Source organism: Astyanax mexicanus, chromosome 17 (assembly GCF_023375975.1).
Source record: "Astyanax mexicanus isolate ESR-SI-001 chromosome 17, AstMex3_surface, whole genome shotgun sequence".
Taxonomy (NCBI): domain Eukaryota; kingdom Metazoa; phylum Chordata; class Actinopteri; order Characiformes; family Acestrorhamphidae; genus Astyanax; species Astyanax mexicanus.
In genome coordinates this window covers 36,769,033-36,785,873 of record NC_064424.1, presented here as the reverse complement: position 1 = coordinate 36,785,873, position 16,841 = coordinate 36,769,033, and the positions used below count along the sequence as shown (strand labels likewise).

The following is a 16,841-nucleotide window of genomic DNA, read 5'->3' as shown; positions in this document are numbered from 1 at the left end:
TTAATACCTGCCCTAAGTGGTGTTCCAAGTAATGCGAAACCGCCACAAAAGCTCAGAAAGAGACACAAATGATGCAAAACTGCCCATTACTCTGAGGGGTGCCCTGTAACTTACTGGCTGAGTAAACCCATCTTGTGGCAGGTGAAGTTGTTTGTGGATGCCGGTTAGAGACCCTCTGATTCTTATCTTCTCTTTGGCAACACCAAACAAGACACAAATGATGCAAAACTGCCTTACAAACCTTGTAGGCTACTGTGCCTCACTGTGGCATGTGGAGTTGCTCTTGTTTCGCTGGTTGCCGGTTCAAGACTGTACCTCTGAAATCTTCGGGATGTTTTCTTCTTTTTGGCTGGGATGCCCAAAACCAAAGCGATGTCCGGACCCTGCAGTTGCTTTCTTATTTTTGGCTAGGAAGCCCAAACTCTTAAGACAAGATACAAATTATTCAAAACTGCCCAAGACACTCTGTGGCCCATGTAGCTCAATGGTAGAGCTGATGTCAAGGCAGCCCGTGGTACTCTTGTTTAAGTGATTGGTGGTTCGAGGCTAAGTCCCGGTGGTCTTTTGGCCCGTCAAAGTGCTTTCTTCTGTTTGGCTACAAGGCCCAAAACCGAAAAAGATGTTAATGATGCAAAAGCAGCCAAAACACAGTGTGGACAGCTGCTACTGTGGCTAGCTGCTAGAATCTGCTGATCCACGGCAAGTGGAATTGCTTCTGTTTTTTAGGTTGCCAATTCAACACTGGGTCTCTGTAGACTTCTAGCCTATAAAAACTGTTACAAATGATAACAAATGATACAAAACCGCCCAAAAATCCATGTGGGTAGTTGTTGCTCACTGGTTGAGTATGCCAATCTGGTGGTGGGGGGTTGCAAGACTCCCAAAAAACCCTGTGGGCACAATGATAATGTCCAAAAATCCTATGGCAGGTAGAGTTGGTAGTATTTATGTTGTTGCCAATTCAAGACTATCCCAGTGTTTTCTTTTTCTTTTTCGCTGGGAGGCCAAAAACTGAACAACATACAAATGATGCAAAACTTTCTAAGGATCGTTGTGGGCCTTGTGAGTCAGTGGTAGTCCAATGGCAGTTAAAGTTGCTAGTGTTTTGGTGGTCACCAATTCAAGCCTCTCGGACCCATGGGTTGAGTCTCAGTGGTATCTCGGACCCTTGGGTTGAGTCTCAGTGGTATCTCGGACTCTTGGGTTAGGTTTGAGTGGTATCTCAGACCCTTGTTTTTTTTCCGTTTTGGCTAAGAAGTCCAAAACTGCAAACTGCAAAACTGAATGGAATACAAGTTATGCAAAATCGTGCAACAAATCCTGTTAGCTAATGTGGCTGACTGGTTGAGCCTGATGCTCCTATGGCAGGTGCAGTGTTTTATTTGTCATCTTATTGGTTGGGTGTCACCAAACTGTGTGCTGGTTTGGAAAAGGCCTTGGCGGTCTTCTGGACTATTAAGTGATTTTCTTCTTTTTGTCAGACTCTTTGTCCCTGTGGCAGATGGAGTGTCTCATGTTTAAGAGGTTGCTGGTTCATGCCTGGACTGTTGTTTAGGGATATGGTGTCAGAATGTTATATGTTATATGTTTCACTTCTCATCACACTCTTTTTAAAAGTGTTTTGAACTTAATGTTGTGTCCACTTTAACCTGTAAAATCAAACCAGACATAAAATGAATGTTAACATGACCGTTAAATGCCAAATTCAGTCCAGCTAAGGATGCAAGTGTACACTGTTGTAAGACCAGGCTCTCCACATAATAATATTTACTAGCTAGCTAGCTAAGCAGGCTATGGCTTGACTAACGTTACCAACACAGCAGTGAGGCGGCACTGCTAGTACCCAGTGGTACAACACTACTTCTGTACCACACAGCCTCGTTTTGGTAGACAATGGTGATGTAGGTGAATAAAGTGTATAGGCACCAACTTTTACATAATCCATTTATGCTTTCACAATTCAAACATTGCACAGATTTTTTCCAAGTGTTACCCAACCAAAACCCATCAGTTTTCTTTATTACGATGCATAATATTAATATTATTATATTAGATATTATTATATTATTTTTAATTACATTACATTACATTATATTACATAGCACTTAGTGGACGCTTTTACACAAAGAAAATTAATAAGCTAAATCATGCAAAGTGCAAAAGAAAGCTAGCAAACATTTATAAAATACAGATTAATACCTGAACCACATAAAAAAAATAACTAAACATAAAGCTCAAATTATTATTATTATTATTATTATTATTATTATTATTATTATATAGGCGGAACCTTTTATCTCATTTTCTGAAACTTGACGGACTGGTTTTCGCGGCGCACTTAGAGCGGTTTAAAGTTTGGCTGTAAATTTTTTTAAAGTTTAGGTCGTTTTTGAGGAAAAAACAATCAGAATTAGTGTGTATAAAGTTAGCAGGTCTGTGTATGACCCTTTAGACTGGTTATGAAAGGGCGTTATAAATGCGGTAAAGGACAGACAGTGTGTGTATTTATGCTGGAGCTGAGGGTAACTGCAGTATAACTGTAGTAGGTTATTTATAGTAGTAATTAGTGGCTCTGAGTAAATACATGGCTCTGAGTCTGATCATTACTTTATTCTTCTTTAATCGTGTAAATATCGCGTTATTTCAGAATCATAAGCCTGAGATTAGTGCAGAAAAGTGTCTGGTTTGGGGTGCAGGGCTGGAGCCCCGGCTGGTGCTGCCTGTGCGCTATTTCTATATCCAGGCGGTGAGCGAGAGCGGGCAGATCATCTCCAGCTCTCCAGGTAACAGAGACAGATCATATACCTATACATACATCATCAGTACACTAACCTTAAAATAACCACCAGTTAACCTACAGCGTTTATTCTTATACACACAGTGTATGAAATGCAAATTTCAACAAAAATAAAAAGGTACCAGTTTAGAATGAAATAAAAGTATATCTTCCTTTAGAGATAGAACATCTGAAGCTTTGAAAGATTCCCACATAAACTTATAACTAGAGCAGCAACTGACGATTATTTTGATGATCGATTATTTTTCATCAGCTGCTTTATTGATATTGATACATACAAGTACCCATTAGAGAAGCACCAGTTTAAAACTTACAATTTTAATGGGAAGCCCAGTCACAGTTTGACAGATTTGACAACTTTGAGCCCAAGCCCAGTTTATGTCCAATATACCCTGATAAATCCCATGTGGGACCCATCTGGGAACTGGGAGATTTAAATGAAAACTAGTAAATAGAATGATTATATTACCCTTTCTGTTCAGTCGTAATCTTTTTTTTTGGGGTTCAGATTGAATATCTGAAGCGCTAAAAGTTTCCCTAGAGCAGCAACTGAGTATTATTTTGATCATCGATTATTGTTCACAAATCAGCTGCTTTATTGACAGAAGTGCTATGAAAATAGATTTAGAGTTCTGTTTGTAGTGTTTATGTAGTGTGTATTTCTGTACTCTTTGTTTTAAATATTTTACTGTAGAGAGTTTGTATTATTTCACTTTTGTTTTTGTTGAATATCAGGTAAAGACTCCTTCAGGGTGAAAATAACCTCGCTGTCACAGAAGGAGCATGTTCGGATCCATGTCCCGCCGCCGCTGGACCGTGGAGATGGATCTTTTCTGGTCAGGTTCCGGATGTACAGCAGCTCTTTGAGTGGACTGAAGGTGGAGGTGTTTTATAAGGATAAACCAGTGGCCCAGTCGCCGTACAGTATTAAAGGTACAGTGGGTTATATTTCTAATGTAGTGTGAACAAAACCATTGGCCAAACCCATTCAAAATGCAGTTTTTGGCCAGCAGCTGAACCTGATTGTTTCCGTAAAAAAAATACAAAACTACCATTTAAGAACATTTACTGAACATACTGAACATCTTTGTGATGCCAGAAGAAAAACAAACAATAAAACACAATATATTTACCTCAGCAATGCTATTTAAGTCATAAATGTACCCCAACTGTGCTATTCTAGTTACACATTTAGCTACCTGGGCAATGCTATTTTCTTCAATAACTCAGTAGTGCTACTCTAATATTAAATTTGGTAATACTTTCTATGAATGTCAACTCTATTAGACTCTATAAACACATTCATAACATATTATAATGCATTCATAATGCATTATACACATGACTTTAAATATTTATAAAAATCCATAACCCATTATAGCCAAGTTTATTATGCATTATGAATTGTGATCATAATTCATTATAAGCTGTGCTTATAATATTTATGTTAAAATAGTATATATCTATCATTACTAATCTTGTCCCATGATGCAAGTCTGTAACTTTACTTGGAGCACAGAAAGACCTCTAACAATACATTATCAGAGACTGTAGCTAATATTATATTCAAGACAAGAATAACTCATGATTGGTTAAAATATTTAGAGCATTATAGAGGGTGAGTTTATAAGTTGGAAGCTTTTTTATTCATAATGCATAACGTCTGCAAGCTGGGACTGAGTTTCTTGGCATTAATGTATAACAAGTTATAAACACAGCCATTAATGCATTATGATCACAATTTATGATGCATTATAAACATGGCTATAATTGGTTATACATTTTTACAAATATGTATAGCCATGAATATAATGCCTTATGAATGCATTATAATGTGTAATGAGTCTTATAGAGATGACATTCATAGAAATTGTTACCGTGATTTCTTTTTTTGGCCAAATAAATATTTGCGTGGTCAAATATTCTATGCATTTCTATAGTATAGTAGAATATTATTATTCAAGTATAATCAAGATTTTAGGTAAAAAAATTAAAATAAATAAATAGGAATATATTGATATATACGATATATCGCCTAGTACACTATGGGTGTAAGTAAATATCAATATATCGAAACACTGATATATTGTTTTGTAATACTGTATTGATTTAAAAAAATACAGTATTGACTTGGAATGATTAGTTGAGATGTGAAGGGTGTCAGACAGTAGTTCATTTAGTTATGTGTTTAAACCCTGCCCACTAGGTAGCAGTGTTGTACTCCATAGTTAGATCTCACTGTTCTGATTTTTTTAGCAAACATTGTACAGTTAATGTCTGATTGTGGTTAAATCTCTCTTTTTGTCTCCAGGTCCAGTTTATCATGAGTACTGTGACTGTCCTGAGTCAGACTCATCAGCCTGGCAGAGTTTATTACAGTGTCCTTCAGCTGAGCCACAGATAGAGCAAGATTTCATCTCCTTCCCCTCTATAGACCTCCTCCGGCTCCGACAGGAGGTTCCAAAACGCTTCTCCAGCAGAGGAGGCCTGATCCACTACAGCATCATCAATAACCAGGTGTACCGGAAGAGCCTGGGCAGATACACAGACTTCAAGATGTTCTCCGACGAAATGTTTCTGTCTCTCACCCGCAAAGTCAGTGCAGTTTATTTTTTATTATTTCTGAACAGATTTTGAAGATGGATAGTCATGCTACAGCAATATATAATCAGTGCACAAATTCAGGTCTCGAGTCGATTCAAAATCTATTTATTTAGTTCAATATGAGTTACAATAAAAATTGTAGTTTGAATATGAAATGTTGTAACTATACAAGGAACACTTAAACTTCCATTATTAAAATATTAGTGTTTATATTATGAAGTCTTAACACAGCAGTTACATTCTTATTTTAATATCATTTAATGTAGCTTAGTTATTTACTACACCATGTTTCACATCTTATACAGGTTTGAAATGTGTTTCACGTGTTGGTAAAATATAACGTGGTTTCAGAACAATAATGGGGCTTTGGAAGCCATCGTTTTCAACAGCGCTGTATAAACATATATACTGAACTATATTTTAGTTTATAAAACAAAAACATAACATGCTTCATACATTTCTTATTTATTTGCAAATGAAAGTGTGAAATTTACCCAGACCCACTAGTTCAGATATGACACTACAGAAAGCATCGTGATAATAAAAACACAGCAAGCTAAATAAATAATATAAAGAGAGAAAACTTTATAAAAGTAACTAATGCTGCCTCCAGCTGGTCTGAGCAGAGTTCAGCTCCCCCGTTATAAGGGCCCCATTCCTCACCCTGTTAAACACGTTCATCCCTGGGGACAAAATAATCTGAATTAGTAACAGCGTTTCATGTAGAGCGCAATCATAATTTCCCTATTAACACATTAAATCACTCAGTTACAGGTTAATCTACAGTTATTCCGTGTAACAGGTAAACCTGTTTGATAAACACAGAGAGCAGTTAGAGAAAATACAGAAGAAAATTACTTACATTTTTACAGAAACTGCCCCACAGTGCTGACTCCTCTGCTCCAGTTCATCCCAGCCAGAGGGCGATGCTCACGAGGATGGTCTCGCCAAATAAAATGTGAGACGTTAAAACTGTACACATTGTGGTAGGCCCCCTGGGTTAGGGGCGTGACCATTGTGACCCGGAAGGAGGAAGCACACAGATAACACAGACACGGGGAGTAAATTAACTCAAATCATACCTTTTATTTGTTTTAAAGGCCCTCCACCACACCCAGAATAAACTCAAACAAACATAATGCTAGCCCAGTGGGGCTCTAGAGATCAGTAGTGTACTTAGTTTCTCTGTTAGAGTCCGTGCAGCCTCAGCCCTCAGCTCCCCAGTGAAAGGCCAGAGCACAAAGCCATGTCTGTCCCAGCTGGTCCGCATGAGGACTGATTGAGCCGCCAGCTGGGACAGACATGGCTTTGTGCTCTGGCGTGGGGCGAACCCACAACTCCCCCGCCTCCATATACGGGGAAAATTGGCTAATTCTGAAGATCGAGTCGTCTTTTTATAAATCGATATCGGATCATTCAAATGAAGATCGATTTAAATCGAAGAATCATTTTTTAAAACACACCTATAGTATTATATGTACAGCTCTACTATACAGGCAGTAAACCCAGACATCTTATTGCACACTGAAAAAAAATTACTTTATGCACTAGTCAGTCATAACATTAAAACCAGCTGAAGTAAATAACATTGTTAATCTGGTTCCAGTGGCTCCTGTAATGGTGTGGATTTATCAGGCAGTTGTCAAAACCTGCCAAAAGTGTTAAAGTAAGGACAACCGATAAACTGGTGACCGGGTCACGGCCCTCATGGAGGCTTTGCTCACCTCACAACACTACAAAACTTTTATAAGAGTGGTCTGATATCTGCTCTACTCTATCACTTGTAAAGGGATATATTTTAGCCTAGGCTTCCTCTAGAGAGCAGCTCAAGCACCTGAAAACTTCTAGACAAAACACATTATAAAACTGCTCCTCAACTCTTTCCATCAGTTTGATATTGCTGAGTGCTGCACTGCCCCCTAGCGGTTTTGTTCTGCACCCACATGTACATGCCACAATTATTTTTGAAGGACGTGTGCAACCAAAGCACCAAATGAACACAGGATACGTCAGCCGTCATGTGTACAAAAACAGCAAGTATATCTCTGTCCTTACAGCTAAGTTGCTGTGGATATAGGTAAAATAATTATATAGGGTCACTGTAACTGTTTATAAAAATGGCAGAATACTATACACTGTGATACTGTAATAAAGACAGTAGGGATGCACTGATTATTCTATGCAATCTACAGTAATAACTATAAAATGTGTCAACACATAATTTAATTTGTGTGTTCCTTATTCATTGATACTCACTGATAGAAAACACAAATGGGGGGCATGATTATTTGACTAGTAAAATATATTCTATATATAAATATAAATATAAAATAGTTGCAACTGTACTACTGATGTATGTGTTAGATACATACATCATACATACATACACAGATTTAGATATTATATCTCCCAGCACACACACAAGCAGACAGGACAGATGAGAAGACAGCAGCCAGCAGGAAGCGGGGTGAGGAGAGAGGAAGTGCTGACTGGAGAGAGGGGTGCTGAGTTCAGTTCTGACAGATCAGATGGATGAACAGTCATGACTGTATCAGGATGAGCTTTATCATGTTGGAGGTGTCTGTATGTGTCAGGATGTGTTATAGAGCAGTGTGTGTCAGTGTGACTGGGTGGTTATTTTATTAAATATAGCTGAGGTTTGTGTTTATGTAGACTGCGTCATTGTTCTTCATCTGCCTCCTCTATTTGTTTCTTATTTATTATTATAGGTGAAGCTGCCTGATGTGGAGTTCTATATTAATGTGGGAGACTGGCCACTGGAGACTCGAAAAGTGGATGCTGTACATGGACCTGTGCCAATCATTTCATGGTGTGGCTCCACTGAGACGAGGGACATTATTTTACCCACCTATGATATCACACACTCCACTCTGGAGACGATGAGAGGGGTGACCAATGACCTTCTGTCCATTCAGGGGAACACAGGTGTGTGTGTTTTTTTTTTTACTTTCTGTTTTAAGAATGTAGATTAAAAGAGTCCTGAAGGCAGAGATGTATATTAATGAAGTAGAACTAATTCACTACTGTACTTAAGTAGTAAACAGCTGTATCTGTATTTAACTGGAGTATATTTTTTTCTCATACTTCCACTTTTTCTTCACTACATATCTTTACTGAGTTTAATACATTTAGTCCGATAATTTCTTTACGGGCTGCATCATTACTCACCAGTCCTTTTTTAGAGGCTTTTTTAGAGACCCCAACGATGAACTATGTTCACTCCGCTGACCGCACACACACGCACACAATATTAAACAGCGCACTTTATTCTGTTCTGTCCACTCCTGATGTGTGCATGGCCAGTCAATCAGTGAGTCAGTCATGGATATTGGGTTTATTTTTCAAAATAAAGGGCTATATTCAGATTCATGTGAAAGAATAAACAGTATTTCATTGCTTAGTTTGAGCAGATGCCCTGAATAATCCATGAGTAGTTTTTCGCCAAAAGAACAAAGAGACCAGTCTCACATTCTAAAAAAAAAAACAACAACAAATGATTATTCTTAACCGAAATGATAAAAGTGACATAAAAATATACTGATATCAACACAGTTCTTTTGGTATGTTATGGAATAGTGTAGGGTTCAGTCATTTATACATATAAGGTTTAAACCGGCCCCATTGGCAGCACCATGGTTGCTCAGCTAATCGGCCAACAAAAACTCCTGGGTACACCAACCAGACCACTCCTTTTTAGAATGTTTGTTTGGCTTTGCCGAGATGGCTGCAGAAATATACTGATGCCATTAATTAGAATAATTTCCCCTCATTTAAAAATACTACTACTTCCAATTTACAGGAGAAAATCTAAAGAACTGCTACTTAAATTGCTTTAGTTGATAATTTTGCATCATTGTATTCATTGTATTCAGAACTGTGTCTGGGTTAGGTTCCTTAATTCTGAGTTATTAGTAAAAATATCACAGATATTGTTAACTGAATGAACTGCTTCACAATGTTCTCCTCCTGCTACGTTTGCAGGTCCTGTCTGGGTGAATAAAACCAGCCAGGCATTTTTCCGAGGCAGAGACAGCCGAGAGGAACGCCTGAACCTCGTCTCCATGTCCAAGAAACACCCGGACCTGCTGGACGCCGGAATCACTGCTTTCTTCTTTTTCCGGGAGAGAGAAAAGGAGCTCGGTAAAGCCCCTCTCATCGGATTCTTTGACTTTTTCAAGGTAAATATATATATTTTTTAATTGAATTAAAGAACTCTTTCACATGCAATTATAATCCTCACCAGAGAATATGTATTCCACAAAAATTACAGACGATCACTTTAAGTGGTAAATTGTTGTGAGTTGACGGTCAATAGACTAAATTGACGAGGGATTTTTCTAAATGCATTTTAATGTGATACAGAGATACTGTCCCCTGTCTCTGCAGTATAAGTTCCAGGTGAATGTGGACGGTACAGTGGCCGCCTACAGGTTTCCCTACCTGATGCTGGGGAACAGCCTAGTGTTAAAGCAGGACTCTCCGTACTATGAACACTTTTACACACACCTGAAACCTGGCCAACATTACGTTCCTGTGAAGAGGACACTGTCCGATCTCATCGAGAAGATCAAGTGGGCCAAGGTGAGGAGTTCAGCCTTTGGTTTGTTTAAAATGATTCCTTAATAAAAAAAAACAAAAGAAATTTACCCAGTGTTTTCCTGACTGGTGTTATGGATTAGTCAGGTCTAATGTCTTAAGATAGGATAAAGACAGAAAGATTGATTGGCTATGAATTGGTATTTTCCTAATTTAGCAATTCCTTCGAGCTGATCAGATCACAGTGGAGAGTTGAGGATTACAGCAGCTCTGTGTGAGACTCATTGTAGGGACTCTTCGAGCACAGAAGGTTGTGGATACTTGTTCAATGGTTAGATGGAACTACAGAACTGGAGCACAGCTGCAGACACTCATTAAGAGGAGTTTGTTTACAGGTTTTATTTGTCTCTTTATTTGTAGAATGCTTAAGACTAAGGGCCCTAATTTAACAATCTATAGTGCACTAGTTGATTGCGCTTTGCGCAGCTGGATTTAGGGGCGTGTCCTGTGTCTGCTATTGTAAGGGCGCGGAAAATACGCCTTGCGCGGCTCCAACGTAATAATTCCCTTAATTATTTATGGGTGTGTTTTGGGCATAACGTGAAATAAACCAATCAGTGTGTCTATATCCATCCTCTTTAAGAGGCAGCTGCGCTCTGACTTCCGTTCATTCCTATTTTAAGAGCGCATAAACTGACTGCGCTTCACGCTGTTCAAATAAGGGAAGCAGCTGAAATAAGGGAAGTGTAATGTTATTTTATTCTTTATTCTGTTTATTGTTTATATATTTTTTAAAATTAGAAATAAAAACTGACATTTACTATATATATATATATATATATATATATATATATATATATATATACTATATATAGGTAAAAAAGAAAAAATAGGCCATTTTAAAAATATCATAAATATTGATACATAAAAAAAAGAATGTATATCTTATAAAGAAAAAAATAATAGTAGTGAATATAAAGTAAAATGATAAGAATGATAAAAAAATATAAAATTTATGAGTAAACGAAGAACATGGGAATCATGGGAAAATATATATAAATGTTTATTGTTTTTTTTTATATAATTTAATCAACAAAATAATAAAAATAATTCAATTTAATTAAAAAATAAATAATATAAAATATAAACGTATAAAAACAATCACAGGCTTTCTGAGTGCGCAGAATAATAAAAGTTTCAGTTTCAAATCAATGAAACAGCTCATCAAAACCTCAATCTGTCCTTTATATTTGACAATATTTGACTAACTTTACAGGTCCTTACTCATCTTAATTTATTTATCTAAACTGAGTTTTGCAGCCTTGCGCTGAATTCAGCTCCGCGCTGCGAAAGAGAGAGGAGGCGCAGCACATTTTGCCTGATTTCTTTTGATTAATTATCCATAAATATAGTGAGTTTATAGCATGAATTTCTCTACACTTGATACGGCCTTATTTATTAAAAGACTTTTTTTAAGAAAACAGAGGTAATCCCGCGCCGTGCGCGCTGCCAAATCCGTTATGCACGCCTGCGGTCTTTTTTAAGCGCTGAACCAGATTTCCGTTAATGAATTTATATATTTAATATTTGTATAAATTTTCCCTGGTGATAAGAAACGAAAGCTAACATATAGCTTTATATTTCTGTGTATTTTAAAAGTTTTAAGTTTTATATAATTGACGCACAGCTCCAGAGGCCAGGGTGACAACATGCATTATTTTTCAGATATATAAAAAATAATAATAATAAAAGTGAATTTTTAGTTAAATAATAGTGAAGTGAAATAAAAAAAATGTTTAGTCGATTTGTCCATTATGTTTATTTTTTATTTCTAAAACTCCAGCATTTGAGTGAGAATAAGCATCTGTTAAAATTCATAAACAGCAGAATGCCTGTGTCTGCTGAAATTAAGTTACAGTTATTAAGTCTGCGTACTGAACATAAATATAAGTCCTTGTAACTGTCATGCAGATTTTTAAGTATATTTTATTTTTATAGTTAATTGCTAAAGGCTCTGGGTAAGTTTTTTTTTTTTTTTTTTTTTTTTTTTTTTTACTCTGGTAAAGAAGTTTTTTTTGGAGGGTGATCGTGATTCAGTTCTGGGTGCGCGCGACTGACCATTGAATTTCGACGCCTTTTCACAGGATCAATCGTGCAAATCGTTTTTCCGCCGCCAAGATAGAAACACGCCAGACATTTATCTGAACACGTCGTTTCCAAACCACCGCGCCCATCAGCGTTAATATATTCCAGAAGTTCATTGCTATTTTAAGGACATGTGTGCAAGGCGTAAAAATAGACTGTTGACCGGGTGTACGATGGCAACGCGCCACGCTACACGCCTTGCACAGGGTGTACGATAGGGCCCTAGGTGTCGCAGAGAAAAGAGAATAAAGAGTTTTAATACCCTAAGGGTTATACCAGTTATCTCTATTGATGAGGCATATTTCAGTCCATTCAGTGTGTACCTATTAGCACAGCTGGAGCTCAGTCAAAATAATTTACTTGATTGCATGACGACACATTCCCAGGTTCGTCAGGAAAGGGTAACATGGTTTAGGACCTTACCCTTAATCGGTTACCCTTATCAGTTTTATAGATAATCATCTTTTATTCCAATGTGTGTGTGTGTGTGTGTGTGTGTGTGTGTAAATGTGTGCTGTGTGTTCCTCCCTCAGGAAAACGATGCTGAGGCAGAAGCTATAGCTAAAGCAGGTCAGGCTTTGGCCCGGGATATCCTGCAGCCCCACAGACTCTACTGCTATTACTACACTGTTCTCCAGGTAAAGAACACATCATAGTCAAATGGGTAAATAATTTATACCAAACAATGACTAATTTTATTTATATTTATATGATAAAGTATAGTATTCAATAAATCATTTAAAATTTGTAATTTTGCAATAGCTTTTTCTTACAAAATAAAGACAATGTTTCCATTTTAATTTGTTCAGTGGTAAAAAAATATATATCATTTCCTGTTTTCATTACCTATAATTTATTACCTATAATAATATTTTAACTTAATATTATTAATATGTACTAATAGTTATTGTCAAAAACAATGTGTTATTTTTTATTTTTTGTAGACATATGCAGCACGGCAGATCGGTACACCTTCTGTCCATCCTGATATGGAGCTGGTGCCCCAGCCTGCTGACCACAGCACTGTGTGTCAGTGTGAGAGAGGGACGGGTGGGGAGGAGCTCAGGCAGAAGAAGGATGAGTTATGACCCAGGAAGCACTGCAGAATTAGCCTTACTGGTATCGCTTGGTGATAAACGTGAAAATTCACAACTGTGACAGTCCTACTTCATTCACAAGTGCCTCTCTTACTGAACCCAGGTCTGATTTACATTAATCACATCAGGACCAGCAACACTGTCTGTCAGTTTACTTACACTGGCAATAACACCCTGATTATCGTGTATAGTGACCCAATGATTCAGACCACACTAAACCTTTTAGAGCATTACTGTGAGGATTTGATTACATTCAGCCACAACTAAAGTATTAGTGAAGTCAGATGTGCACCTCACCTCATCCACAGCTCACTGCCTCATCCCATCCAGAAATACAATGCCAAAAGTAAGTAAACTGAAAGACATAACTGTGTGTGTGTTTGTATGTGTATGTAATAGACTGGATCTTAAAGTGGATTTTAATCCATATTAAAGTTCTATTGTATAATATTTTTCAGTGATTTTATACCAACAGTCAGGACTATTTTATACTTATATGACTTTGGACTGCTGATTTGTACAAGCCATTGAAACTGAAACTTTTATACTGTAGTAAAGTTAGTGTATTACAGCATTGTTTAGATTCCACTCTACATCTGCGTTCATATTTGTTACTGTTTTATAAACTGTGTTATTTATATGCTCAAGGAGAAAACATGCTCAAGCCTTTTAAAGTTAAAGTTTGTTGGAACAGTTTCATTTGACTATTTCTAATGAACTATAGTCAGAATTTGAGTTGGCTGCTGCTATAGCTAGTAAAATAAAGGGTTCCTTAATAGTTCTGTCATTTGTATACAACTGTTATAAACATTAATGAAGTCTTTTTCTTTTCATTGATTTTTTAAAAACTTATGTTTAGAAAAATCTTTTTGTAATTTTTTTTTCCCTACAGTCTTCCTAGAAAAAGTAACATTATTTATCAATTTAGAACATTTGTTTTTATAGGCTGTGCTGTTTTTAGCCCCGAATCTTTATTTTAATGCATTGAATAATTAATTAATTGTTTTGGGAAAATTGTGTAAATTCATAAAAAGCATAAAAAAGGCAAGAATTTTCACCATGTTGTCAACAGTAACAGACGCAGAGCAGATTTTCCCCCTTGAATTCCCAGTTTGTCCAGTAAGTGCAGTTTTATTATTTTATTAATAAACCATTTACGTTACAATACCGGATCTCAGCTCTGTTTACTCTTAATACCGCTGAGCTGAACCAATACTACTTCAGTCCAGTTTAGCCCCTGAGCTGCTGCAAGAGAGTCTGCATGCACCAGTGACTATTAAAAGAACAACCTAATGTTTTAAACGCTATTTGGACCTGGTCCAGATCAGTAAATAAATGTGACGAGAGCACTGACTGAGGTGACTGTCTGTTTCAGCTTTCAATCACTTTATTTCTAAGTAAGGTTTTAAAAAAAAAAAGATGATTTCTGGGGGAAAATAAAAATTGTACAATATTTGCATAGGACAAACATTGGAGACGGAAATATGGAGAAGTTCAGAGGAGAACGATTCGTGGTTGATTTTTCATTAAAACATATGAGTGGAGCTAAACATCATACTGCAACCAACCAGCAGAGGTGCCTTTTCTTTTCATAAAGCTCCTGAGCGTTCATATCTTAGACATCACACAGTTTCACACAGCAGCCCAAATTCAGTTTTTTCACAAATTCAGTCTATTTAAGACTGTTGATGTCTTCTTTATCAAGGAGTTCCAGTGTCTGCAGCTGGGCAGAGAATGCGTTTCAGCTTTATTCAGCCTTGTATACTTTATTTGTTTGCATCCTTGGTACCTTTAAATGTTTGATTTTTTATTTTTATGTTTTTCTATGATGCTGCAGCAGCGCCCTCCTGTGACTGTATTCAGCAATTTCTTTAAAAAACGGAATCTTTAGGGATATGATCCTTTTAATTTAGTTTAAGATATAAGTCCAGATATTTACTTACCTCACTTACCTCCCGTCCCGTCACTAAAATCCTTCCTCAGTGCTGTCGTCCATTTCTCCTTTTCCTCAGTGAACATTGGGTTTGATTAACATAAATGTTGCATGATTCCAATCTGGTTTTCAGGCTTAAAGAACTTGCTGCATATCACATATGTATCAGATTTCAATAACAAATATGAAAGTGAACCAAATCAACTGAAAATATCAGATTTAGCTTGTGTTTACCACACATATGACCAAAAGGATCAGATTTGGGTCATTTTTACCTGCAGGGTGCTCACAGCTGGGGTTTTTTAGCATATGTATCTGTTTTGGGTCATAGTTGCCTTAATCCTTATGGAGTAAATAACTGCATATGTTCTCAGAAGGTACTCTGAAGAATTTTGAGCTTAGTTACTTGATATGTTTCTGTTAAAAACATACATACCATATTCCATGTTTTATTTTTTATTTTCATTTGTTTCCAGATTCATTTGTTGTTTTTTATTATCCGTTTTGTATTTTTTATATATATATATCAGATGTAATTTTTGTTTATATGAAATAAACCATGAAGGAAGTTTTATCACTGATTTCAGATATCACAGACCTTTATTGTGTCTCACTTTAAATATACTTTAAATATGCTCCAGGTTGTTTATAAAGGACGGTTATTATTACCACAGAAATAAAAATAAAAAAATAATAATGTTGGATATAAAATATCTGTACTTTTCTCACAGGGAATGTAATAATCACAGATTTACTATATATAGGCCTGTCAAAATAATTGGTAACACTTTTACAATAAGGGTACCTACAACAGAATGTGTCAACTAAAAATACATTAATAATCATTACAAAGTTTTAAATAATGAATCAAATCATTATTAATTACAACATTCTTAAACATTAAAATATAGAAATGTTTAATAATATATTAACTAGTGTCGAGTAATAATTAGTTTAGACGTTACAATGTTTATTACTATCATAAATACTGTTATTTGTAGCCTTTATTGTTGATTGTTACCCAGTAATTCCCTTATTAACATATCATACAATAGATAGATATAACTTTCATTTTTGCTGACCTCAATAAGTTTTCTTAATGTGATAATACCATAAACATTAATGAGGCTGTATTCTGTCTAAAAACAAGTTTTTGTTTAATTTATTTGCAACAAAAAAAAACATTATTCCAATATACTTTATGTTCTTGATAATTAAAAGTTAATCACTCTGAAAATGCTGCTGTATTAGACATTTATAAGTTCCAGTACTATTGATATTAAATAAATTGACATAATATTGTTTATACCAATATGTTTTTTTCCCTAATCAACTAAACAATACAAAAACACATTTTATTTAGAAATGTAAAAATACAAATGCAAAAATGCACTTTATTTAGCTATTTTCATTCATAAAGGCCCTTAAAAAAAGAATAACTCAGTAGTAAAGTAAATAACTAATTTAATCCAGTTGGTAAAAATGGTTGATATGTGATTTTTGTTAGAAGTGGTAAATTATTATTCAAAAGATTTACCGTGAAAGATAATTTTGGTTGTTTCTACAACCATTACCAATTTTTTTTCAGCTCCACAGATCATAAAGGAAACTGCGTAGATCTATCATTACAGACTGTGAATTATTTCTGTACATACTTTATTATCCTTCAATCACTGTGTTCTTCAGTGCTCAGGACCTCGCAGCTACA

General features: G+C 36.0%; 1 protein-coding gene across 1 annotated transcript; it reads left to right on the top strand.

Moving 5' to 3' along the window:
* Positions 1-2,324: 2,324 nt before the first annotated feature.
* On the top strand, positions 2,325-15,714 carry poglut3 (protein O-glucosyltransferase 3). The gene is made up of 8 exons (XM_007238312.4): positions 2,325-2,783; positions 3,533-3,730; positions 5,109-5,392; positions 8,131-8,347; positions 9,404-9,600; positions 9,809-10,003; positions 12,637-12,741; positions 13,048-15,714. Exons 1-8 carry the CDS (start codon positions 2,585-2,587, stop codon positions 13,189-13,191), a joined length of 1,539 nt encoding a protein of 512 aa, XP_007238374.3. The 5' UTR covers positions 2,325-2,584; the 3' UTR covers positions 13,192-15,714.
* Positions 15,715-16,841: the final 1,127 nt, after the last annotated feature.

Coding starts and splice junctions, on each gene's coding strand:
- poglut3 (XM_007238312.4), top strand. CDS start 2,585: ATGGCTCTGAGTCTGATCATTACTTTATTCTTCTTTAATCGTGTAAAT. Junction 3,731..5,108: donor GTCGCCGTACAGTATTAAAG/GTACAGTGGGTT, acceptor TTTTGTCTCCAG/GTCCAGTTTATCATGAGTAC. Junction 10,004..12,636: donor AGAAGATCAAGTGGGCCAAG/GTGAGGAGTTCA, acceptor TTCCTCCCTCAG/GAAAACGATGCTGAGGCAGA.